This window comes from Microtus pennsylvanicus, chromosome 1, assembly GCF_037038515.1.
Source record: "Microtus pennsylvanicus isolate mMicPen1 chromosome 1, mMicPen1.hap1, whole genome shotgun sequence".
NCBI lineage: Eukaryota > Metazoa > Chordata > Mammalia > Rodentia > Cricetidae > Microtus > Microtus pennsylvanicus.
This window is the reverse complement of record NC_134579.1, coordinates 97,208,755-97,233,183: the sequence shown is the minus strand read 5'-3', so window position 1 is coordinate 97,233,183 and position 24,429 is coordinate 97,208,755. Positions and strand designations below refer to the sequence as shown.

The 24,429-nt window shown below is 55.0% G+C and overlaps 1 protein-coding gene across 1 annotated transcript in view; it reads right to left on the bottom strand.

Annotated features, from left to right (window-relative positions):
- Window positions 1-666: 666 nt before the first annotated feature.
- Window positions 667-24,429, bottom strand: part of Adap1 (ArfGAP with dual PH domains 1) — a 50,460-nt gene continuing 26,697 nt past the window's right edge. The window contains exons 4-11 of the mRNA XM_075974810.1: window positions 20,958-21,040; window positions 8,172-8,284; window positions 6,983-7,129; window positions 3,348-3,431; window positions 3,047-3,109; window positions 2,483-2,554; window positions 2,037-2,265; window positions 667-1,856 (exon numbers count right to left, since the gene is read on the bottom strand). Coding sequence (XP_075830925.1) covers window positions 1,828-1,856; window positions 2,037-2,265; window positions 2,483-2,554; window positions 3,047-3,109; window positions 3,348-3,431; window positions 6,983-7,129; window positions 8,172-8,284; window positions 20,958-21,040 — 820 coding nt within the window. The 3' untranslated portion in view covers window positions 667-1,827. The remainder of the gene's footprint in view (window positions 1,857-2,036; window positions 2,266-2,482; window positions 2,555-3,046; window positions 3,110-3,347; window positions 3,432-6,982; window positions 7,130-8,171; window positions 8,285-20,957; window positions 21,041-24,429) is intronic.

Sequence of the window (24,429 nt, the reverse complement as noted above, 5' to 3'; positions counted from 1 at the left end):
GTCCTGGTGGGGGAAATGGAGGGGACCCTGGAATGTCATCAGTAACCCAGCTGCTATGGGAACCCTGACCAGTTTGGGAGAAGGAATTAAGTCGTAGATCAATGACAGAGTGTCTACCTAATACATTCAGGAGCTGCGGGTTCCTTGTCCAGGGCCACATGCAAACAGTTTTAAGTGGGAGAACAGTGAGAGGGCTGAGGGGACCCAGCTGACGTCTGGGTACACACCTGGGCTCAGCACTCCAGATCTGGCCAAAGATGTCTGCTGGGCTCAGCATTCCTGCAAGCTGGGTGACTAGGCACGTGCCAGGAGTGTTCAACCCAGGGTCTGTCACAGCCCACAGAGGCTAGCAAATGTGGGCAGCAGTGGCCTAGGACGGGTCTCGGTGTATAGGCTGTAGTAGGGGAGCCCCGGGTTCCTGCTGGGGTTGGACAGTCCAGGGCAGGGGCTGGGCCTTCCTGGGGCTGTAACGCACGCACGCACGCTCACACGCACACACACGCACACACACACACAGCATAGTGGGCATAGTGACTGGGACTAAGAGGACACAGGTTGCAGAGTCAGGCCTGCCAAAGAAGTGACATAGTTCTTCTCATATCTCTTACTACTCAAAGGGAGATTGCTAGCCCTCTCATCCCGCTTTAGCCACCAACACACAGAAAGGACCACGCCAGAGCCACACTTTATTCCAGGGGACATGACACAGGGCAGCAGAAGCCCGACTAGGGACCCCTCCCCCAGCTCCCTGGGGCGCAGCTTTGACGAGGATCAGGTCACTCACAGATGTATCCCTCACTAATGCTCCCCAGCTGTCCAGCGGCCAGGACCTGCCCTTTGGGGGGTCCCATAGAAGGGAGCCCAGTTGATGGGGTGTCCAGAGGGCAGCAGGGTAAATAAATACAGGTGGCTTTAACTACTGGCCTGCCAGCAGCAATCAGGGCTGGGGGCAGCCACTCCTGCCCATGGCCACCTCTTGGTTTGGGCTTTCATTCATCAAGGGCTCAAAGACTGAGGTCAGGGTCAGAGGGCATGGGTTACAAAGCGGGGACAGCACCGAACTGGGCACTGACGCCCAAAAGCAGTTGGGACCTCCCTGGCTCCCAAGGAAACCGCTGCTGGGCTCCATGCACAGCACCCTGCAGGCTCCCTCCCGGCTGCCTCAGCCAGCTGTCCCGAGGGCACTGGGTGCCACAAGCAGCTGGGCCCAGGGCCTCTGCACACAATTAAGTTTTCTTGGGGAAAAAACTGCCCCCAGTAAAACTACCCCCAGTTCCCTAGCTGGGTCAACCCTAGGAGAAGGAGAGCTGACCCCTGACCTTTGATCCCTGACTGACACACAGCAGGTGCTCAATAAATATTTGTTGAGATGGGGGAGGGAAGGGGAGGCATGCGGCACGTCCCAGAGTCCCCAGCAGCCAGGCCAGCCCACTGCCACAGCTGTCCATGGCTGTCCATATAGCAGCCCAGCACCGAGTCCCGCCCTGAGGCCAAGATCCCCTCAGGCCAGGAGAGTTAGTAGGAGCCTGCTTAAGTAGGGAGGCAGGGCTTCCAGCAGCAGGAAGGTGGCTGGGTCAGCTGGGAGCGGCTAGGAGCAGCGTGACAGGGCCCCCGGGTCAGGTGAGGCCCAGAGCCAAGTCTGCCTTCACCTTCAATGAGGTTCTGAAGAAATGCCTGTCCAACGGGCTTGCCTGAGCCCCACCTGGCCATGCCTGTGCTGCACCGAGGAGCAGGATGTGGGCCAGGAGGCTGGGCTCCCCTACTTTTTCCGGCGCCGTCTCTCCAGCCACGTGAGTGCAGAATCCTGGGGCCTCCGGGCTCTCTTCCTTAGGGTTTATGCTTGAAGTGGGCTTCCACTAGAAACAGGAATGGTCCAAGCTTGGGAGCTGCCAGCTCACTCAGCCTCCCTCCATAGCCCACAGCTTCCCCTCCACAGCCTACCTGGGGCTCAGGATGCAGACACAGAGCCACACTTCACTAGGGGCTGTCACCCGTGACCCTGCCAACACCCTCCTTCCCGCACCCACTCCTCTCACCTGCGTACTCCTGAGGCAGCATGGGCCTGTCCACCACCTTTTGGAAGGCCGCGATCCACTCCCGCTGGTCTGCCTCTGTCTCACAGGTGAACAGGAATTTGCGGTCCGGGGTGACAATGGTGATGCCATGGGGCCAGTGGTGGCCTTGGGTAGATGGCGGGAGCCCCTCCAGCACCGTGTAACCACTTTCCTTGCTGCCAATGAAGACTTCCCCTCGTGCAAAGGCATCCTGTGTGTGGATGAGAAGAGGCTGGGATGTGGGGGGAACCCCTTTCCCCCAGGCTGTCCCCCCCCCGCTTCCTCTCCAAGCCTAACTAAGTGAGGCCCTAGAATCTAGGACCCCCTGAGGAATCCCAGACCCGTTCTCTCACCAGTCACCCCTGAAACAGGTCAGTGGGGCAGCGCGGGGGGTGGGGGGACAGGGACTGGAGCCAGACCTTCCTTACCAGGGGGTCTTTAAAGTACATGAGCCTCCGGTCATCCATGGTAAACCAGCGCTTCCTGAAGCCTTCTGTCTGCTGTGGGTCGGGAGGATGGGAAGCAGTCAGCAGCCCCAAGGCGTTCCTGTGCCCCAGCTGACCCCCACTCAACACACAGAGGCAGGGCCTCACAGGCACTGTGCTGGCCAGCCAGTGCGTGAAGGGCCCTCGGCATGCTTGAGGTCCAGGTTAGGGTCCAGACCTTGAATGTACGCTACTGTGTTATAGAACAGATGTGACAGTCCCTCCTGAAGAGGGGCCTGAGGGCAGGAGGCTCAGGCTGACCCATGCCCTAGAACCTGCAGCCTAGTCACTTGTCCTCATGCCAGCACCACAACACTGACAGGGGACTCAAGGACCACCCTGGAGCTCAAGGCCACAGCCCTAGGATACACGGGATGCACCTGGGAAAGGACTGGCCCAGTGAGTCCAGTGACCCAGCACCCAGCCTGACCTCAAGCAACTCCCAGACAGACAGAAGCAAGATGGTTGACCTTTAACAGACCTAAAAGTCTGCTGCTCGGCACCTACCTTGGGCCCGGTCTTCTCCATGTAGCCTTCCTTCAGGTAGTTCCGAGAGAGCTTGGGCACCAGCTGGGGCAGAACAGACAGATGGTAGTGAAGCCCACCCCATGTTACCCCCTAGACTGTGCGCCCAGCATGGCATGCCCCTCTAGCTGGGTGCCAACCCCAGACTGAAGACCCGCATCCAGCCAACCCTGGTACCTCTCTAGGGGCCTGTCGCTATACCGCTGGTCAGTCCTATGACCCGACACCGATGGCTGCCTCCCCAACCCCCTACCCAGCAGGTGCCTCTGGGCCAGCCACTCACATCCGCATCGCTGGCTCCTGGGAAAGCCACCTGCAGGTAGTGGAAGCGGGCTGCTCGCAGCGCATTGAACCAGTCCACGATCTCCTGAGGGCCGAAGCTGTGGTGAGTGGCGACTCCCGAGCCTCGTCTCCTCCACAGACCCCTCAGCTGGGCTGGCATTCTGAGCAGCCTCACTGAAGGATGGGACGAACCCCCATTGCCTACCCCTCATTGTGCCAAGATGGGGGCAGTCTGGTGACCAGGATCAGGGAACAGGCTGAGGCCGGGGACTGAGTGGGGTTGACATCTGAGCTTTGCACATCACAGGTACCTCTCTGCACCCAGCTCTTTCTGCCCCCTTCCAGATCCGCTCTCCCTGGGCTCTCCCTGTCCTGACAGGTTCACAATGGCCTGGAGCTATGACCATGTCCCTATCTCGCCACGCCATTGGGACCCCGCCCCCACCCCACCTGCCTCAGAACCTGTCCATCTTGTCTTCCCAGACAGCCAGAGCCCAGCTTGTGTCTCCTGCACTGTTTCCTTGGCCCACTGGGCTTCTTGGTGGCTCAAGACACTAGCTCTCACAGCCCCTGCCACACGTCCCCACCCACAACTGACCCTACTCACTTCCTTACGTGGTCCCACCCCCTCCACCTGCAAAAGAGGTTGACGGACCTCCTCCACAGTAGTGTCTTCCCTCTGTCTTGCCCTTCCTGTGCTGCAGGACAGACCTGAAGCCTCCTGTTGTCAATCACACTCACCCTACTCGGCAGGGCAGTGGCTCACACTTAGCCCAGCGTCAGCCCTCCCAAACCCTGGGCTTGCAGGAAGCATCCTTCCGCCTCTGCAGATGACCCAGGGCACCACAAATTCAGCCTTGAATTTGCCCATTGCTCCCACCTATTCCACCACCCAGCCTCTTTCTCCCTCCTGGTTCAAATTGGGTTCCGGGCTGGGGAGGTGGTGGAGTCAGTAAAATGGGTGCTGTGCATGCATGAGAATCTGTTTCCGCTCCTGAACATCCGGCCCAAAGCTTGGTGTGGGGACATATGCTTGTAATCCCAGCACTGGGGAGGGGGAGGCAGGAGATTCCTGGGGCTTGATGCCCAGTCAGCCTGGTTTAATCAGTTAAATCCAGGCCAACGGGAGACCGTGTGTCAAATAACCCCCAAAACAACACAAAGGTAAGGCTAGGCAGATGGCTCAGTGAGCAAGGAGGATTTAGAACTGAATTTGAATCCCCAGACCCTATGTAGAGCCAGACACAGTAGGACCAGACGCCTGTAATTCCAGTGCAAGATGGGAGGAGGAGGAGGGGACTGGAGAGATGGCTCAGTGGCTAAGAGCACTGCCTGCTCTTCCAAAAGTCCTGAATTCAATTCCCAGCAACCATAGGGTGGCTCACAGCCATCTTGTAATGAGATCTGGTGCCCTCTTCTGACCTGCAGGCAAACATGCAGACAGAACACTGTATACTTAAATAAATCTTTAAAGAGATGGGAGGAGGAGACAGGAAGATTCCTGGGAGTTCTCAGACAATGAGACCCTGTTTCAAATGAGGATACTCAAGGATGAGGATACCAAAACCAAGTAGCACACGGGTCTGCACTCACATACACTGTACACACATGACTTTAAAAACTGGGATCTGACAGTCTCCCCACGGCACCCTAGAACCTGCACCTAGGTGGGACCTCACTTTCTCCTGCCCTTTTGCTCTTCGGAACACTGTCTTCCCCAGTTATCCCAGTTGGGGTTCTCGCCCCCTGATGTCTGTGCCCTCCCCTGGAATGCTCCAGGGTGGTTCTCACCCCCTGATGTCTGAGCATGTCAACATGGGCTCAGCACAGCAGCTGCCAGAGCTGCCTTGGGGAACAGAAGGGATGCTGGGGTCCCACTGCAGAAGAGCATAGTGTCTCAGTGGCAGAAGGCCCCTCATGTCCTTCCAAGGATCGTGAAGGTGGAGGCCTCTCCCACCCTGAGCCAGGTCTCTGGTCTTATGGGAACCAGCTAGCACCACTTGAGTATTTTTTGGGTTTGTTTGTTTTCTTTTCTGAGAAAGGGCCTCAGTGTGTATCCCTGATTGGCTTGGGATTCATACTCCTGGCTGGCCTCAAACTCACAGAGATCACCTGCTTCTGCCTCCCAAGTGCTGGATCAAAGGCAGCTGTCACTATATCCAGCCTATGCTCAAGAGATTTTTATTAAAAGGCCGAAATCCACAAGACACTGAGAACAGCCATAGACTGGAAGCTGGCCAGTAGATGAGCTGGCACGAGTGGGCAGGAGCCCCAAGATTAGCTGCATGCCAGCTGCCCAGGGAGAGCAGAGATGGGCAGATGTATGTGGCCCACTGAGGGGCCGGCCCATCTAGGTCACTCAGAATCCCAGAGACAGAGTCCCTGGAGATGCTAGTCAGTGAGGTGTGGGGTCAGCCGAGAGGCCCTTCCTCAGTGAATTAGGTGAAGAGTGACTGAGACTCCCTGCCTGAAGCTTGGGCTCCCGGATGAACGAATGGACATCTGCACTCTTGTTTTCTACACAGGGTTCCTCCGGGTAGCCCTGGCTGTCCTGGAACTCGCTCCATAGACCACCCGCCTCTGCCTCCCAAGTGCTGGAATTAAAGGCGTGTGCCACCACAGCCTGGCTGCACCTGCGCTCTTCTGTACCCATACACATGGGAAAACATACACGTGCCGCAAAGACATTTTAAAAAAAGGAATAAAGAAAAAAGTGTGAGTGGAGATAAATGAGGGAGAGAAGGGGCTCTCAGCGCCGACAGCTCAAAGACGGTGCTTCCAGAAAGAGGATGGGAAGGAGGAAATCACTAAAGGAAGCCCCACCGGCCTTGTGGACAGAGCCACTAGACAGGAAAGCAGAGGCCCAGTGCTGGGGAAATCCTAACCTGAGATCTCTTTCTAGCCAAAGTGCAGTGGGCAAAAGGTAAAATCCCAGAGGGGTCTCGGACCCCTCGCTTTTCAGAAAGCTACTGCAGGGTGTGTTCCAGCCAAAATGGGGCACACAGCAAGCCAGACTGGACCAAGACAGGGAAGGAGGTGAGGCCCAAAACAGTCCCCCCCATGTCCCTTGATGTCGAGAAAACCCAAGCGCTTGGGTGGACACAGGCTGCTACAGGCAGACACGGCTGTTTCCCACAGGTAGGTGAGACAGTGTGCTGGATGGAGGAGCTCAGACTGCACTAGAGTTTTTATGTGGTCACAGGACACAGACCCTGAGCACAGTATGAATAAACCCCTCCCAGGTATGATGGCACAAGGGGACAATAGGAGGGAAGACCTTCAATTTCTCAGGGTCGCCAAATCAGACAGCACGTTTAGAGACATGTGACAACTTCCCGAGGGATCAGCCCAAACTCCAGCTTCCTACGTCTTGAGGAGACACTCGGCTCTGCAAACACACACACGCACGCACGCACGCACGCACATGCACACTTTGATGAAGCACACGTAAGAGCTCCAGCCACAAGATGCCAGGGCCCCTCTGCCTGGCAGTCTGCTGTAGATGAAAGTATAGACTCTACATGCTATCCTTTTGCCCATAGAGAGATGGCTGCAGCCCAGAGGGTAAGGCGGGATTCGTGCCCCACCCCAGGGAGGGTGCATTGCCCCACTTTTCCCCCACCCAGGGGTACCCACCTTGCCATCTTCGTGGTAGATAAAGATGTTGCGAGTGCTGTTGTCCTTCAAGTAAGTGACCTGCAGGCCGTGGGGGTGGCCAATCTTGGCCGGCTGGAAGGTAGCATTCAGGTGCTCAATCTTCATGACCGCCTTAGGCTCCTTGGCCTGTGAAGAAAGGCTAGTGGGAACCCCAGACAACAGTCACCACCTAAATAAGGGAGCCTGGCAGGAGCCCTGCTGGGCTGTGTAGCCTTCGACAAGGACCTGGATTCCTAGCCTGTGAATGGAATCACCTTGGGTGATGGTGGGCTAAATGACATCTGGGAGACACTTGGCATCTGGGTAACCCTCCCGCTGATCTGTGACTCTTCATGTTCTCTGTCATGTCCTGACCCAATATTTGCTAGCCTATGCACCTGGAGCTTGTAATCTGCGACTCTTCACCAAGACCCTGCAGGCAAGGAGGCTCTTTCTGTGGTCCTGGATGGCTCCAGGGAGCTGTGTGACCATCCCTGTCCCTCAGCCAGACCTTAAGTCAGGACACCTTTCCAGGCATGTGTTCTGGCATCTACCCAGAAGGTGGTCTCTTCTTGGCGCCAAGGGTCCCAGACAAAAGGTCACTACATACTTGGCTCTGTGGCCTCAGGAATACTGCTCAATATCTCTGCACCAGTATCTCATCTATAAGGCAGGTGAAGAAGCCACCATTCTGGATGATAGCATCACAGAGCTGAGCTCCCTCTCAGGCTGCCACACCTCACCTCCCAACCCTCTGTTCAGTCAGCCCCACAGCAAGGCTGCAGCCACCCACCTCCAGCCCGGTCCCCACAACCACACAGATGACCTAGAGCCAAGAACTTCTCTACCCCTCACAGCTGACCCAAGGCACTATCCCTGACTTTCTGGAAGCATCCACTAGGGGGAGTGTCAGGCCTCCCAGAACCATTCCCAGCAGGCCCACATCAGGCCTGGCTCCTGGAGGCTCTAGGAAGGGACAGGGGTCAGTCTCGGACCGGGGTTGGGGTGTTAGTGTGTGGGTGCATACACATAGGACATTTCCCCAGGGGGAGCCACCATGCAGGGTGTCCTCTGGGAAGATGGATGGAGGGCAGCCACACTCCTGAAGGACTAATACCCAGCCCTGCAGACCCTGGGGAGGCCACGACCCCACATGGGAAGGCCGCCCTTCGCTCCATGCCAGGCTCACGTCATTTTTGTTGAAGTATTTCAGGGCACCCTCTCGTTCTGTCAGCACGAACTTCCGGCTTAAGAACTGTCCATTGTCCCGGCCACGCTTCCAGAGAAGGCCCTCACGGTACCCTGGGGAAGAGAGAACAGTCAAGGACCTTCCACCTTGATGCCTCTGTCCCTGTCCTAGGGACCCTCCGCTGTGAGGTGGCACAGATGAGGCTGCCTGTCTGCCCTGCACTGGCCTGAGGCCCACTGCCCGGTGACACCTTGATGTGCCTGTCAGACCACAGGTTCTGGGGCCCAGGCCACGGTGGCCCACTCAGATCTTCCCATCTGGACAAAGCCACCCAAGAAGCAGGACCTAGGGACATAATTAGGGACATTGGGTTTGAGATGGCTCAGGGCTGCCAGGTGGGACTAATGTCACAAAAAGAAAGAGTTCGTAGGGCTTGAGACGGGGCAGAAACAGACTGAGTCGCTGGCCCCACAATGGCAGAGCGCTAGGTTCATGATGCTAGGGTTAGCTAGTTCTGGGGCCTCTGGTACGGTTCTGCCCCAGGGCAATTATAAGCTACTTCACTAGTGGCAAAAACAAGCACCCTTAGGCGATCCAGCCTCCCTGGTGCCCTCAGTTCCCTCCATAAGGCCCAGCTTTGCTGTGTTGGGCTGGTCCCATCCATCTACAAGGAGATGACATCGTGGGCTCTTTGCAGCCCGCTACCCCGCCCCCCTTCATGGGACACTCCTTGGCGTTTGCTGGTGGGTCGTTGGGGGATGCCTGCATTGCTTAAAGCTCTGGCTGTTGCAAGCCTTCCTGCAGGTGGTCACACAGACCTGGTGGCCATTTCGCCCTGGGTGGGCTGAGAACAGGGCCACGAGCTTTGCTAGCTCCCTCTTGGTTGGTTATCAGGGTGGCTTTCTTTGGCAAAGAGGGTCCTGGAAAATCTTGTCTGCCGGCAGTGTGCTCGAGGGTGGGCAGGTAGCTCCTGAAACACCATCATCTCCAGTCAGCCAGACCCTGACAGCCAGGTCAGCTCGATTCTGGCCACCAAGCTCCCTCCCCCACCCTCCAGCATGTCTTTCTCTGCTGCCGGGCAGCCCTGTCCCTGTCACCAAACACAAGGGGCTATTTTCTGTGCTCTCGGAGACATATGGCCATAAAAAGGCAGCAGCCTGGCGTCAGGGAGGGGGCAGCTGGCGCCCGTAGGACTATCAGACTCAGGGTGTGCCAGAAGGGGCCTGCTCCCTCCCCCAACTTCTCAAGGGACCGGGCCTCTCTAAAGGAGGATGTGTCTTGCGTCTCGTCCTTGTCATAGCCTCGGCAGGCAAATCTCTTTCTGTAAATGGATACTGGGCCACTAACACATCCCACTAGGCCAGGCAGGACCCACTTAAAATGTTTGTTAACTGACTCATTGAACACCTACCCTAGATGGGTAGTAAGTCGGCTTGGCCTTCTTTCAGCTTTAGCGCCCAGATTCTCTAGGCTTGAACTAGCTGAGCATGTAATCCAGAAGTGGGGTGTTGAGGGGTGGCAAGACTGGGTGCAGCAGCTCCCCACCCCCACCCCTTCCAGAACCTTCTAGCCATGTTTTATAGCTGGTACCGGTACCAAGGAGCCAGTCAGAACAAGCCTCTAACCTGCTGTTCCCAAAACTGCCAGCAGGTGGCAGGAGCACACTGGAAGGCACCGTTTCCTTGCTGGGTTTGACTGATGCTGCTGACCCTTTGGGGCTCTTACAGGGCATCAGGCTTAGTGCCCTAAAGCCGTTGGTCCTCCAGGCCAGGCCAGGTCCAGGTCCAAAGGATCCCTTGTGGTCCCACCCAGCTTTCCCGACAAACCACCGCCAGGCCTATATTTCAGGCCCTGACGGCAACACATGGATGTTTTGGGAATGATGCTAATATCATCCCTGGTCTGGCCCTGCTAACGTCCACACCTTTCTCAGAGCTCAGCATCATCCCTGGCCTGGCCCTGCTAGCGTCCACGCCTTTCTCAGGGCTCTGCTTCCTTCTTGGTACCATGGGACTCTGGCCAGCTAAGGGCTGAAAGGTGGAGAATCTTTGCCCAGCCCCACTGGCCTGGCTGGATGGCCCCTGACCTCCCCAGCCCAGGATCCTTGGTGAGCAGCCCAGTCAGGCTACCCTCTGGGCACACTTGAGGCCAGGTAGGACAAGGAGCGTCCGTTCTCCCTGAAAGAACAAGCTGGCCTGAGGCAGAGGCCAGAAAGTTCAGGTAGCATTGATTAGACACCTATGGCTTGCAGGGCTGGAGCCAGCTGCAGAGCTTGGGGGACTTGGGCCACATTCCCCAAGAGAATGCTTCTGAGGAAGGCGTAGGACGCAGACACACAGAGGGGCTCAGGATCGCACATCCCCATGAGGAGGAAGTCACCACTCCCTGGCGTTAAAGCCTGTCACAGAAGAAGCCGACCTTCCTCGGGGTGATAACACAGAGTCTTGGGTCTTCTGCAGGGCTGTGGCCATAAGTGGCAGGACCAGTCAGCAATCAGGCTGGAGGTTTCTTTGTGTTTTTAAGTTGTGTGCATGTGTGTGTGTGTGTGGGGGGGGTCTTACTATGTAGACCAGGCTGGCCTTGAACTCAGAGGTTCACCTTCCTCAGCCTCCTGAGGGTTAAGATTAAAGGCGTGTGCCACCACCACTCAGTTTGGGGGCTTCACTCTTGATCCTCACAAATGGAAAAGAACCTGATGTCCCTCCGTTGTGACACATTTAAGCAACTACAGTGCCCGTGTGCCAGGTAGATGGCCCTGCCACCCACAGGATGAGCTCCAGGCAGCAAGACAGGTGACAGAGAGGCCAGGCCCTGGGGCACCCTGCACTGCGCATCTCCACTCAGTCCAGGCAAACTGGGCTGCAGGGGTGGGGGAGGCCACTGCGGCACCTTCTCATTCACACAGTTTCAGAACCCGCAAGCTCCAAGAACTGCACTGCAAACAGAATATGCAAAGTGTATGCAAATTGTGTGGTATATATGTAAACTGTGCGTTTGTTCTTGATTCAGGGCGATGAGCACGTGGTCTTGCTATGAGTGTGACAGGAAGCTGGCTAAGGTGTGAGCCAGGTGGGTGTTCCATGCCGTGGGATGCTCCTGAGTGGGAGAGGCATCCACGTCATCTGGCCTATCCCACTGGGGTATTACCAGTGGAAGGCTGGGCACAGAGCCAGTCCTCACAGGCACCAGGGAAACTGAGGCTCCATAACCTTACCCAAACTGGCTCAATCATACTCGGCTTCGGGCTTCAGGGTTCTGTTTGCTTCTGCTGGCAACCACATCCAGCAGAACTGTAACTCCAGTAATGGATATCTGACGCCCTCTTCTGGCCTCCACAGATATTGCACACATGTGTGGTATAGATATACATGCAGGCAAAACACACCCAGAGGGCTCAGACTCTGTGTGTTCTCAGGGCTCAGCCTTTCCCTACCCACTGCTCTAGACACTTGGGCTGTCCTGAAGCTCTCTGGGTCCCCTCCACACCTGTAAGAAGGGTCCAGAGCAGGTTTCTGTGTGTGCAGGCTCAGACTCTGAATGGCTGGCCCGCTGCCATCTCACAGGGACACTCCAACTCCAAGGAGGACAGAGGGGCCTTGCGGGTGACAGGAGCTGAGATCAAAGCCTGCAAGCCTCTGAGCTCAGGTCCCTGCAGGGCCTCCATGGCATGTCTGCCCTCACTCTGCTTGCTCCCTGGGAGCCTTGTTTTCCGTTTTAGGAACCCGGGGCCCCCTCAGCAGGTGACCACCACCCACTCAGCCCTTACTGCTAATTCCTGTCTTGGCTCTGGGAACAGCTCCCATTCTTTCCCTTGTGTCTATTTGGATGTGATTGGTCACACCAGGAAGGCTTCCACAGCCCTCTGCACTGGCTCACTTGGGCTCCCTGACCTGAGGTGGGGTCAGGCAGGGTCCTCCTTCAAGACAAAGTGACACCTCTCAGAGACTGGCCCCTTTAGGCCATCGTGTCTCCCCAGTATAAAACGCTCTGGCTTGAAGATGCCCTTGATGTTCTGGTCACAGGAACCCTTCAACGTACCCCACATTCCCTCCTGGGTACTTCTTTGTCCGTTCAGTAGCCAGCCGAGCACACACAGCCTTGGGAGGAGGGGGCGTTGTGCAGCCAGCGCCAGCCGGCGACTCTAGGCACGGGGGTTCTGAGCTGTGTCCCATCTTGGACTTAAGTAATCCGTCCCCTAATCACAGAGTCGCACAACAGCCAAAAGGAAACTCTGAAAAAGGACCTCACCATCTGGTCTCATAGACAGGGTGGCATGGGACCCTGGCTGCCACCCCTCTCTAGGTCTCAGTCCCCTCATCTTCTAAAGGGACAGGACTGAGGTAAAGCTAAAGGAGACAAGATGGGGGGCTGGAGAGATGGCTCAGAGGTTAAGAACACTGGCTGTTCTTCCAGAGGTTCTGAGTTCAATTCCCAGCAACCACACGGTGGCTCACAACCATCTATAATGAGGTCTGGTGCCCTCTTCTGGCATAGAGGTGTACATGCAGGAAAAACATTGTATATAAAATAAATAAATCTTAAAAAAAAAAAGCCGGGCGGTGGTGGCGCACGCCTTTAATCCCAGCACTTGGGAGGCAGAAGCAGGCGGATCTCAGTGAGTTCGAGACCAGCCTGATCTACAAGAGCTAGTTCCAGGACAGGCTCCAAAACCACAGAGAAACCCTGTCTCGAAAAACCAAAAAAAAAAGGAAAGTAGACAAGATGGTTCTTGTGGTACAGCAAGACCACCAGACCTGCCTGCGGAACTCGAAGTGGCTGAGACAGGGGACCCAGAAGAGGCCTGGTACTCTGGACAGGCTGGCTGACCTTGCCAGTGACCTCTCATGTGGAACCCATCACCTGGACAGATCCAAGGGCACACACTACAGGCACCAAACATTGAGGCCTACACATGGGACAAGCCTGTCCCACACGGAAGATACAGTCAGGAAATGGGACTACCTGAGTTCAGGGGTGCCTTACCCAGCTCCACCATCGCCTCACCTTACCAACCACCCTGGTAAGTGTTTCACCCTGGCCCTGTGCCCAGCGCATGCCACGATTTAATGATTCCCCCAAACACCACCTTGCTGAGAGCACTGGCTTTTCCACACAGGGAGAAACTGAGGCCAGGCCGAGCTCTGCCACTCAGAGAGCCTCACCTCTCTCCTTCCCTATTTGCACAGGGACATTTAGGACAAAGGTCAGGAAGGCAGCAGCCCTGGAATGTCCCTGCCTGGCACAACCAGGCATCCTGTGGAGGGAAGGGAGCAACTCCTGGAGGGACCCAGGCAGGAAGCCATGTCTGTTGGAGGGAGGTGGTGGCCTGGGCCTGGACAACAAAGACCATTGTCTGCATGCCCTGTCGCCCACCCTACCCTGTGAAAGGCAGCCATTGAGGCTTGCTTGGAGGCAGGACAGACTGGGGCAGAAGCCAGGGCAGCTGTCACCCAGTCACCTCCAGGGCAACGCTGGGGAGGGGCAGGTATAGAGCAAGGTGGACACGCCCACAACCCTGAAATCTCCAGCCACGCGTCCGAGGAGAGTTTAGGCACCCCAGAGAACTGTGACCTTGGCTGAGGGATGCGACCTTGTCACGTGGTTCCATGCAATGCTTGCCTCTGCTGAGGGACAAGCACACCTGTAACCCAGGACAAGCCCTCAAAGCTTTGGATCCCAGGCACATCACAAGGTCTGGGCCACCCGCACAGAGGCCCGCCTTCACCTCTGCTTCCTTAGCCACAGAGCCAGCCCAGGCATGGGAAAGGATGACCAGGACAAGGGGGTCTTGACCCAGCAGCCTCTGTCACTGGCAGGACAGAAAATACAATGTGGGCAGTAAGTGAGCCACTGGTCTGGAACTCTGGGGGTCGCCCCCGTCTTTTTCTAACCCTGGGTGACACTGCCTGAGGACCTCTCCCAAGCCCAGTTCCAGGGGAGCTCTGCTCAGCCCGCTGTCCCGTTGGGAGAAGACAGCCAGTTATCCAGGATCCAGGTGGCCCCATCGACCCAAGAATGTCTTCCTGGAACAGATGTTGGGTCTCATTCTACAGGGCTCTTATTCCAGGCTTGCACAAGAGACAGATGATAGCAGGGGACACCTCAGTGACAGAAACTCTGCCATCCTGCACCCCCAGGTCGCCAGAACAGTGCTTCTGCGAAACTTCTTTAGACTTCACAAAATCTGCAAAAATAGTATAGGCTCCACTGTGGCTGAGCACCGCGCTCTGAGACAGAACTCTGGCACAGAAGGCCACTCATCACGGCCAAGCTGGTGAACAGCAGGGAGAGAGAGGAGCAGACGGTGGAGGCTGCTGGCGTAAAGAGGCCGCAAAGCAGGCTCGCTAAGCAGGGACAGGGTCTCAGCCCTGGGGTGGGAGTGTCTGGAATAGGCCTGGTGTTGTGCAATGAGGGCTGTGCTGGCTGGGGCAGGTCTGTGACAAGGGTGTCTCCCCGGACGGAGACTTCACACAGATGACCCTTTGGCCTTCTGCTCCCATGTCCCTCAGTCTGGGGGTGGGTGGGTCGAATGTTCCTGATGATGTCCCCGTGGCTCCTTGGCCTTTGGGGAGGAAGCTGTGGCCAATGTCCTTGCTCAGTGTCAATCTTGATCCACAGTTCAGGATATTCCTTGGTCTCTAGTTTGAATGTCACCACCCCGTCCTCCATCTCTCTCAGCCCCGGCACGCTAACTCTTGAGTTATCTCGGCTAGCTGTGAGACCCTCTGGAAAAACGACACAGTCTCCTGCATCAATGGCTCCCGATGAGTTATGGAGGCAGAGGCCCTGAGCAGGTGACAGGAGACCCCTGACCTCAGCTGGCTGCCGCATCCATTGGCCCTGACGCCTCTCAGTCCCCAGGGACCATTCAAGCCTCCTTGTCTGTGCATGCTCACAGGCATCTAGGAGGTAGCCCCTTGGAATCCACACTTCCGGTTCATTCTGGGCAGGCTTGGGGCCACTCCTCTGAAGAGTCCCAGGCCTCACCTCTTTTGAGGCCCCACATTTCCCCTTTCTTCATCTGAGGGGACTTCTGCATTTCCCAAGGATAGGCAGTGGGGAGTGTCCTTGCCCTGAGTGAGAAAGTACTGTGTGGTTAGAGGAGGAGCAGACATACTGGGGACTGGTATCAGAAGGGGATAAAATGCCTTGCCTAGAATCCCCCAGTGAGGGGCTGGGGTGTGGCTCAGTGGTAGAGCCCCTGCCTAGAATCCCCCAGTGAGGGGCTGGGGTGTGGTTCAGTGGTGGAAGATTTATCTAGCATTCTTGGGTTCCAGCCCTAGTCCTGAAAGGAAAGAGGGAGAGGAAAAAGAAAAGAGGAAATAAGGCTGGCCAAAGGCACCCTGAGGTCCCATTGCCCTATGAGAAGCCACGAGGGACACACACATTGGTGCTAAGAGGCAGAGGGCACTGTGGGAGCAAAGAGGATGTGATGACAGCCTTTGTGAACCTGAGCATAGAGCAGCTCCAGTCCTCTGGGTCCCAAGAGGCTCCCAGTGGCCTTCTCACACCTGCCAGGTGTGAGAGTGTGGAGACCGTGGCCTGGAGCCTGGCTCTTCTGTACGCAGCCTTGAGGTGACCTGTGATATGAGGGTGGATACAGGCAGGGTGCATCCTGACTGTGTCCCACATACTCCAACTTCTGCCCCCTTAGGTCTTGGGGTATGGTGGGGCAGGAAGGATAGCAGCCCACAGTGCAAAACTCTTTAAAGAAAGCAGAGAGGCCTGGAGGGTGGAATGTGCCTGTAATCCCAGCTCTTGGGATGCTGACGAGTGCGGGCCAGTCTGAATTACATAGAGACCCTAAAACCTAGAACCCTCCTTACAAAAAAGAGAACAAATGTGGGGTCCCTGAGCATGTGGGATCCTGTCTCCTGGAGGTCCTATATATGAGCCCTACAGGGAGTGCAGGGAGAGGGAGTGGGGGAGGGGACAGAGAATGGAGAAACGCAAGTGGGGGAGGCTGCCCACTGCCTTATTTCTCCTTTAAGGAGTTACAGACCCCATTAGATGCCAGAGTCCTGTTCCAGGCAGTGGATCCCAGGGGGAAGCACAGCAGCATCCCAATGCCACACCTCTGCCCCTCCCTAGACGGCAGTGCTGGCTCACCAGCATTTTAGCTCAGAGCCAGAGGAAGCTGTAGACCTAGAACCCCCGACAGAGGAAGCACAGACATCTTTCCCTGGTTTCCTCTGCCCTATAGTCTGGGCCATTCCTGTTCCATAGTCAGGCTTACTGCTGAATCCTGCCTCCCCGCTGGCCACGGTGACAGGCTCATCCGGAGCAACCCATCCCTCTACTCCCTGGTCCAGGGCAGCTGAGGAAACCCTACTCCACCCGCCTCAGCTGGGCAGCTGAGATGAGGGGTACACACAGTGGCTGGCCTCACAGCCTAACCGCAGCCTGGTCTCAAAGGCCATACTGCCTGGCCAGGCCTAGTGTATTGGACAGCCATGCTTAACTGTGTCTACAGAGCCCAGTGGGTCAGCTGTGCTTCTGACCCACTGAAGGGTGCCCTAAGGACCTCTGGGAGGCCACTCCCTACTCTTCTGGGTGCTGCAAGGGTAGGGGTGTGGCTCAAGCATATGCTCCGCTGCTCCCCATGCCCTGGGGCTTGCTTTTCTTATTTGGTGTGTGTTGGTATGTGCAGGTGCTTGCACACGTGTGTGCTACACATAGAAAGGCCTGAGGACAACCTCAGGTGTCTCCTTTAATTATGTTCCACCTTAATTTTTAACATGTATTTCGTGTGTGCACATGATGAGGGAAATATGGGGGTGTGGGGTGTACATGTGCCGTGGCACATATGCGGAGGTCAGGGGACAACTTGTGGGAGTGGGTTCTCCCTACTTCACGTGGGTCCAGAATCAAGCTCGGGTCTCTAGGCTTGGTAGCAAGTACCATTATTCACCGAGACATCTCTCCAATCCTGCCGCCTTATTTGTTTATTTTGAGAAAGGGGTTTTACTGTTTACAGCTCTGTGTACTGTGTACAGTTCTGGCTGGCCCGGAACTCAATATGTAGACCAGGCTGGCCTTGAACTCACAAAGACCCTCCTGCCTCTGCCTCCTATGTGCTGTGCTGGGATTATGGGCATGTGCCACTGTGCCTAACTCTGTTTTATTTTTATTTTATTTTTTTAAAATTGTTTATTTATTAATTATACAATATTCTGTCTGTGTGTATGCCTGCAGGCCAGAAGAGGGCACCAGACCTCATTATAGATGGTTGTGAGCCACCATGTGGTTGCTGGGAATTGAACTCAGGACCTTTGAAAGAGCAGGCAATGCTCTTAACCTCTGAGTCATCTCTCCAGCCCCCTCTGTTTTATTTTTTGATGGGCCTCTCATTGGCCTGAAGCTCACTGAGCAGTTTATGCTGACTGGACAGTAAGACCCAGGAATCCTCCTGTCTCTGCTATCCCAGAACTGGGATTCTAAGAGCCTGCTTTAACACACACACAGACACACACACAGACACAGACACACACAGACACAGACACACACACACACACACACACTACATGCATACAGGTGCCTGTAGAGTCCAGATGATAATATTGGATCCCCTGGAGCTGGAGTTACAGTCAGCTGTCAGCCACTCAATACGGGTGCTGGGAACTGAACTCCAGTCCTCTGGAAGAGCAGCCAGTGCTCTTAACCACTAAACAGGGCCTGACTTTCTTGTTTCAAGATAGGGTTTCTCTGTGTAGCTCTAGCTGTCCTGAAACTTGCTCTGTAGACCAAGCTGTCTTCGAACTCACAGAGATCTGCCAGTCTCTGCTTCTTGAGTGCTGGGATTAAAGGCGTGTGCCACCACTGTCTAGCTGGGCCTACTTTTTTTTTTTAATGTGAGTTTTGGAGATTGAACTTGTCCTTGTATTAGCAAGGGAAACACATTTTTGACTAAGCCATCTCTCCCAAACCCCAACCTTGCTTTTCTTAGGAGACAGTCTCACAGAAGCCCAGGCCGGCCCTGAACTCAGGATCCTCCTCCTCAGTCCTCCCGAGTGCTTCTCCACTTCCGGTGCTAACGGGATTCTGAGTGGACCTTGGCCTGGGGAAACCCTGAATACCATGATGTCACCATCTCCTGAGCCCTGTGTATGCCCTGGAGATTCCCAGGCTCTCACTGACCTAAGAACTTGGCACAAAGACCCAAACACCTGCAAGATGCTTGCCAGTCCTCTAGCCTGCCTTGGTTCTGTGGCCGGCATGCCCTCCAGTTCTAGACTCCAGATCTGGATTCTGCCAGGACCAGCCCAGGCCCAGACGGGACATCCCATCTCCCCAGTCATAATGACAGCCAAACACATAATGATACCAATGATGGCCCAGCATTCAGGAGGCAGAAGCAGGCAGAGATCTCTGAGTTTCAGATCAGCCAAGGCTACACAGTGAGATGCTGTCTCCAAACAAATAAACATCTAAGGTGTTTGTGCTGAAAAGGGGCTCGTGAGCCAGGGCTCCGAGTCTCGCTGGCTCTTGTCCCCTCACAGAGCATGCAGTGTCACTAGGTGAGGAAGGCTGTAGTGTCTGGAACAGACGGCTCTGAACCACAGTCATGTGGGCTGAGTGCTGAGAGCGTTGGGAGTGAGGCAGGAGAGGGGAGACAGGTCCAGCACTCCGTGCTGACGGTGGGGAAGACTCCTACAGCTGCACACAGTGTTCCTCTTGGCCTCACTGCTGGCAGGCCAAGCTCTGTCCCCTGGGGCAAGGGAAGGGGCAACTGGCCTTTGGGTGGACCAGTGTGGAGAGGGGAGAGGAATGCTCCCACCTAGCCCTGCTCACAACTGCCTTGCTCCAGAGGACGCAAGAGGACGGAAGCACACAGAGCCTTGGAGAGATGGCTGATCAACTTCGCGACAGGTGTGAGGATGGCCTGAGCCAGCAGGTGCACAGGCCCCTGCGTAATACACAAGAAAGCCCCTCTACCTTCTCTCCAGCAGTGGAGGACATCACTCCTTTCTCCAATACCATCATGACGGGGGAGCCACACCTTTATCTAGTTCTAGAACATTCTGCTCACCCCAAAAGGGAGCTTGTGTCACGGAACTGTCAAACCCCTCAGACTTGCCACAGGACAGTGTCCGGCCCCTCTTGCATGATTGACACTGCTCTCCTAGATGGGGCTGTAACATTTCTCCTGTCGTAGATGACAGCCATCAGGGCACCTTGGCCTCATGGCTACACAGGGGTCCCGCTTGGGGCTCTGCTTGCTGTCCCCAGCTCATTCCTCTGTGGTGGATCCTGGAGTGATGGAACTATTGCGACACAGGGCAGCTTGTTGCTCAACTGTTTCGGGGCACAGTTCCTGTACACCAGGTGGACACAGGTCCTGCAAGCATGCTTGCATCCAAGGTCCCCGTGACGGCTGTTCTTGGTGGTCAACTTGACTACACCCGGAATTAACCAAATCCCAAAAGGCTCAGTACACACCAGTGAGGGCTGTTTCTTGATCGGATCGTTCAAGGTCAGAAGATCCACCCTAAATCTAGATCTTTAGGAAGTCCCACCTTAAGTCTGGGCCACACCTCCTACTGGCAGCCTATATAGAGGGCATGGGAGAAGGAAGCCTGCTCTCTGACTGCTTGTTGCCCTCTCTCTCCTGTGCACGTCCATCCCTTCACTGGCATTAGAACCTTCTTCTTCAGAATTCTCGTGTGTACCAGAGACCAGCTGAGACATCCAGCCTCATTGCTCACAACTACTGGATTGTTTGTTTGTTGTTTCAAGACAGGGTTTTCCTGTGTATTAGCCCTGTCTATCCTGGCACTTGCTCTGTAGACCAGGCTGGCCTCCAACTCACAGAGATCCTCCTGCCTCTGCCTCCCGTGTGCTGGGATTAAAGGGGTGTGCTACCATGCCTGGCACTACTGGATTCTTGGACCTTCTGTTGACAGACAGTCATTGTTGGGCTAGGCGGACCACAGCCTGTAAGCAACTCTAATAAATACCCTTTATAGAGAGAGGTAGATTCATTCTATCGATTCTGTTCCTCTAGAGAACCCTGAATAATACAGACCCGAAAACACGAGGCCCCACATGCCAATGGGGTCCACACGCACAATGGGGGCACATCAGGGGCAGTGGGAATCACCAAATAAAGGGTTCTTCTCAGCCTGCCCCACACTGAGAGCCACAGAAAATAAAGTGGCTGTGCTGGCCCTGTGCTAGGGTGGAGCTGCAAGAACAGCTCGCATCAGAAATCCAGAGCCCAAGCATCCAGGGAAAGGCCAGGAAGAGGACCTGGAGATAAACTTTAGAAAGTCCTCCTGCGTAGAGCAATGGGGACCACTTCAGACTTGTAAAGCTGTCCAGGGAACCATGGCCCAGACCCCAAGACCAATGCCCACCACATACCAAATACACAAGCATCAAGATGCCCAGCCAACCCAGGCCAGGGGTCCCATGGGAGCATGCGCGAGGTTAAATGAACATATTTAATAAATAGGAGATAGTACTGTTCAGTAACCCAGCAACAGAGTGACTGACAGTAAAACTGAACTCTCCGGGGACCCTGGAGTCCCCTTAGTCCCTCTCTTCAAAACTGCAGAACCCATTGGAACCAACAGCACCTTGCAGGCCCAGGGGAGGCAGTGGCCACTGATGCGGCTATCTCCTCCACCAGTGTGGATGCTGGCCCACCATAGTCCTTTTTGGCTCCCCACATAAACCCAGACCCCTCCTGAGGCCCCTGAAAGGGGAGAAGATAGTCTAAGCCGGGAACCTCCACAAGTTTGAAACAATGAACCAGCTAGAGACACTGGGAAGCGCATAGCTCACCTGCAGAATATGGTTCCTGCTTCTCCACATGAAGGAACTCTTGCCTCTCGTACTTGGCACGGATCCACTGCTCACGTAGGAGTCTACAAAAAGAGAGGGGACTCAGATGGCCTCCTGGACCTCAAGTGCTCTGCAGAGAGCCACCACGATCCTGGCTACCCCCTGATAACCAACTTTCCGAAGCCGGAGACCAGCACGGGTGGCCGTCCTTCTCAAGTTCAACTGCTCACATGGGATGATCTCCATTCTACCCTCCCAGGGGTCCCTGTCATCCTGGCCCCTCTGGTTCCCCCAGATCCTGACTCATGACCACCCAAACAGCCAAGCTGGCAGGTAGGGAACCTGAGCTCTGTTCACTTGAAACAGCCCACAGCCCCTCACTTGGTCCTGCTGCTGACCCTGTATGACGATTAGTATTAACTAACTGCTACCACAGCACGCCTAGAACCACCTGAGAAAAATCTTCATTGGGGCATTGTTTAGATCAGGCTGGCCTGTTAGAGTGTTTGTAAGGGGCTGTCTTGATGGCTAGTTGATGCTTAAAGACCTAGCCCCCTTTGGGTGACACCATTCCCTAGGCAGCTGGTCCTCAGCTGTGTAAGACAGGAGCAATCAAGCTGAGAATAAGCGAGCATGCATGCATCCATTTCTGTCTGCTCTTGACTGTGGCTATGACGTGACTAGCTGCTTCAAGTTCTTGTCATTGTGGCTTCTGTGTTTTGGCAGCCTGGAACCTGGAACTGTAAGCCAGGTGTCTTAGGGTTGCTCTTGCTGTAATGATGCGTCACGAGCAAAAGCAACTTGGGGAGGAAAGGTTTATTTGGTTTATTTGGCTTACGCTTCCACACTATTGTTCATCATCAGTGGAAGTCAGGACAGGGACTCACGCAGGTCAGGAACCCAGAGGCAGGAGCTGACGCAGAGGCCACAAAGGAGTGTTGCTTTCTGGCTTAGTCCTCTTGGCTCGCTCAGCCTGCTTTCTCATAGAACCCAGGACCACCAGCTCAGGGGTGGCCTCACTTCCAATGTGCGGGGGAGCCCTCCCCCCTCCATCACTAAGACTGGGCTTGCCTACAGTCCAATCTCGTGGAGGTATTTCCTCAATTGAGGTTCCCTCCTCTGGGACTGACATAAAAAACTAGCTGCCACACCAAACAAACCCCTTTCTCCCATAGTTGTTTTCTGTCAGGGTATTTTTATCACAGCAGCAGAAATGAAACTGGGATACCATGTGACCCCACTCTGGTTTGACCACATCTCTACCGTCCCTCTCCATCGCTCCTGTGTGGGACTTCCCACTGTCAAGCTCCGCTGGACATCCCCTCACAGAGGTCTCAAGTGCGGCGACTCTGACATAATTCCTTCAGCCCCAGGCCCTCACAGTGTCTCTCTATTACCTGGTTTCGTGAATGTGAGTCCCCAAGCTTTAGGCTGCACTATCTTGGCTTTCCTGGGTGGACTAGCCTTGCTGGTCAGGCCTCCGAGTCAATCAAGGACAGTAGCTCTCAGAAGCATGGAGGCAGGGCTGGGGAGATGGCTCAGTAGGTAATGGACTTGCCTTCCGGCATGAGTTCAAGCTCCAGAAGCTACATTAAAAAGCTAGGTGCATGCCTGTCATCTCAGCACAAGGAGGTAGATGACAGGGAGATGCCCGTGGCTCCCTGGCCAATCAACCTAGTGGAGTTGATTCTAGACCAGCAAGAGACCCTGTCTCAAGAAAAAAAGCACACAGTACCTGAGGAATGACAACCAAGGTTGCCATCTGGCTTCTATATACCTGTATACACGTGCGTGCGTGCACACGTGGGCACACACACACACACACGCACGCACACACACACACACGCACACACACAAGCACACACACACACGCACGCACACACACACACACACACGCACGCACACACACACACACGCACACACGCACACACGCACACACACACACGCACACACGCACACACACACACGCACGCGCACACACACACACACACACACACGCGCGCGCGCGCGCGCACACACACACATACACACACGCACGCACGCACACACACGCACGCACACAGATACAATCTCCTGAACAGTAGACACGACTGAGGCCTTTGGAGAAGCTAAGGGATGAGGGAGACTGAGCTTCATCCCCAGGGTTACGACAGCCCTTGTCTGCCCCTGAAGCACTGGTAAACAGGATAACTGCCGTCACTGGCAAGCAAGGAGCTGGGTGTGGCCCAGGTAGATAGCGGGCCTGTGGCTGAGAGCTGGGCGTTCTGTTGGGAGCGGTTACTCAGAGTACACGCTGGGATCCTCTGAGTTCACCTAGGCGGTCAGCCTTGAAGTCAGTGGGAGGCTCAGAGCTGAGCCTGGGAGACCCCTGAGACTTTCAGCTGTCACTGCAACTTGGGACTGGGTTTCTGAGTGGGACAAAGGTCCTGTGACCACCATAACAAGGGACCCCAAACCAAGGCCTTTACATCAGGCATGGAGTACAAGATTTGGAGTTTACTCTGCTGGGTTTTGGACTTGCCTTGGGCCATTATTTCCTCACTTTGTCCCTATTCCTCCCTTTTGGAACCGAAATGTAGATTCTGTGCTGTTGTATGGTTCCAAGTGGGTTCTTTGTTTTGATTGATCTAGGGCTATAGTTAAAAGAGTGTTCTGAGTCTCAGAGGAGATGTTGAACTTTGAACTTTGAAATGCGGCTGAGACTGCAAAAGGCTATGGGGAATTTGAAGCTGGACTGAATACATTTTGCAGTATGACATGGCTGTGAGCCTCCGGGGATAAGGGACTGAAATGTGGTGGTTTGAATGAGAACAGCCCCCCACAGGCTCATACGTTTGGATGGTTGATCCCCAATTGGTAGAACTGCTTGTGCATCAAGATGTGAGCTCTCGGTTGCTGTTTCAGCATATCCACTCTGTCTAAGAACTCTAATCTCCTGGAACTGTAAGTCCAGTGAAAGTCTTTTATAAGTTGCCTTGGTCATGTTCTGTCACGGCAATAAAAGTAACCAGCCGGTGGTGGTGGTAGGACACTCACCTTTAATCCCAGCACTCTGGAGGCAGAGGTGGGCAGATCTCTGTGAGTTCTAGACCAGCCTGGTCTACAGAGTGAGTTCCAGGACAGCCAGAGCTGTTATAGAGAAACCCTGTCTCAAAAAACAAAAACAAAAAAAAAAAGAAAAAAAAAGAAGAGAAAGAAAGAAAGAAAGAAAGAAAGAAAGAAAGAAAGAAAGAAGAGAGAGAGAGAGCCTAGGGCATGCCTCCTCTCATGGCCCTTCCCTATCAGCTGCTTTAGCATTCCTTGAAGTCTCACATCCCTAGGATAGATCCAGCCCAGGCCCTGAACTTGACCCCTGAGTGTGATGACTTGGCATCTCTTTGAGCTGTTTCATCATTGTTTGTCCCATTCCAGACTAACCCTTCTTGAAGGGGGTTGTATTGTCAAAGCCACAACCAGAAAGCAGAGCACACAC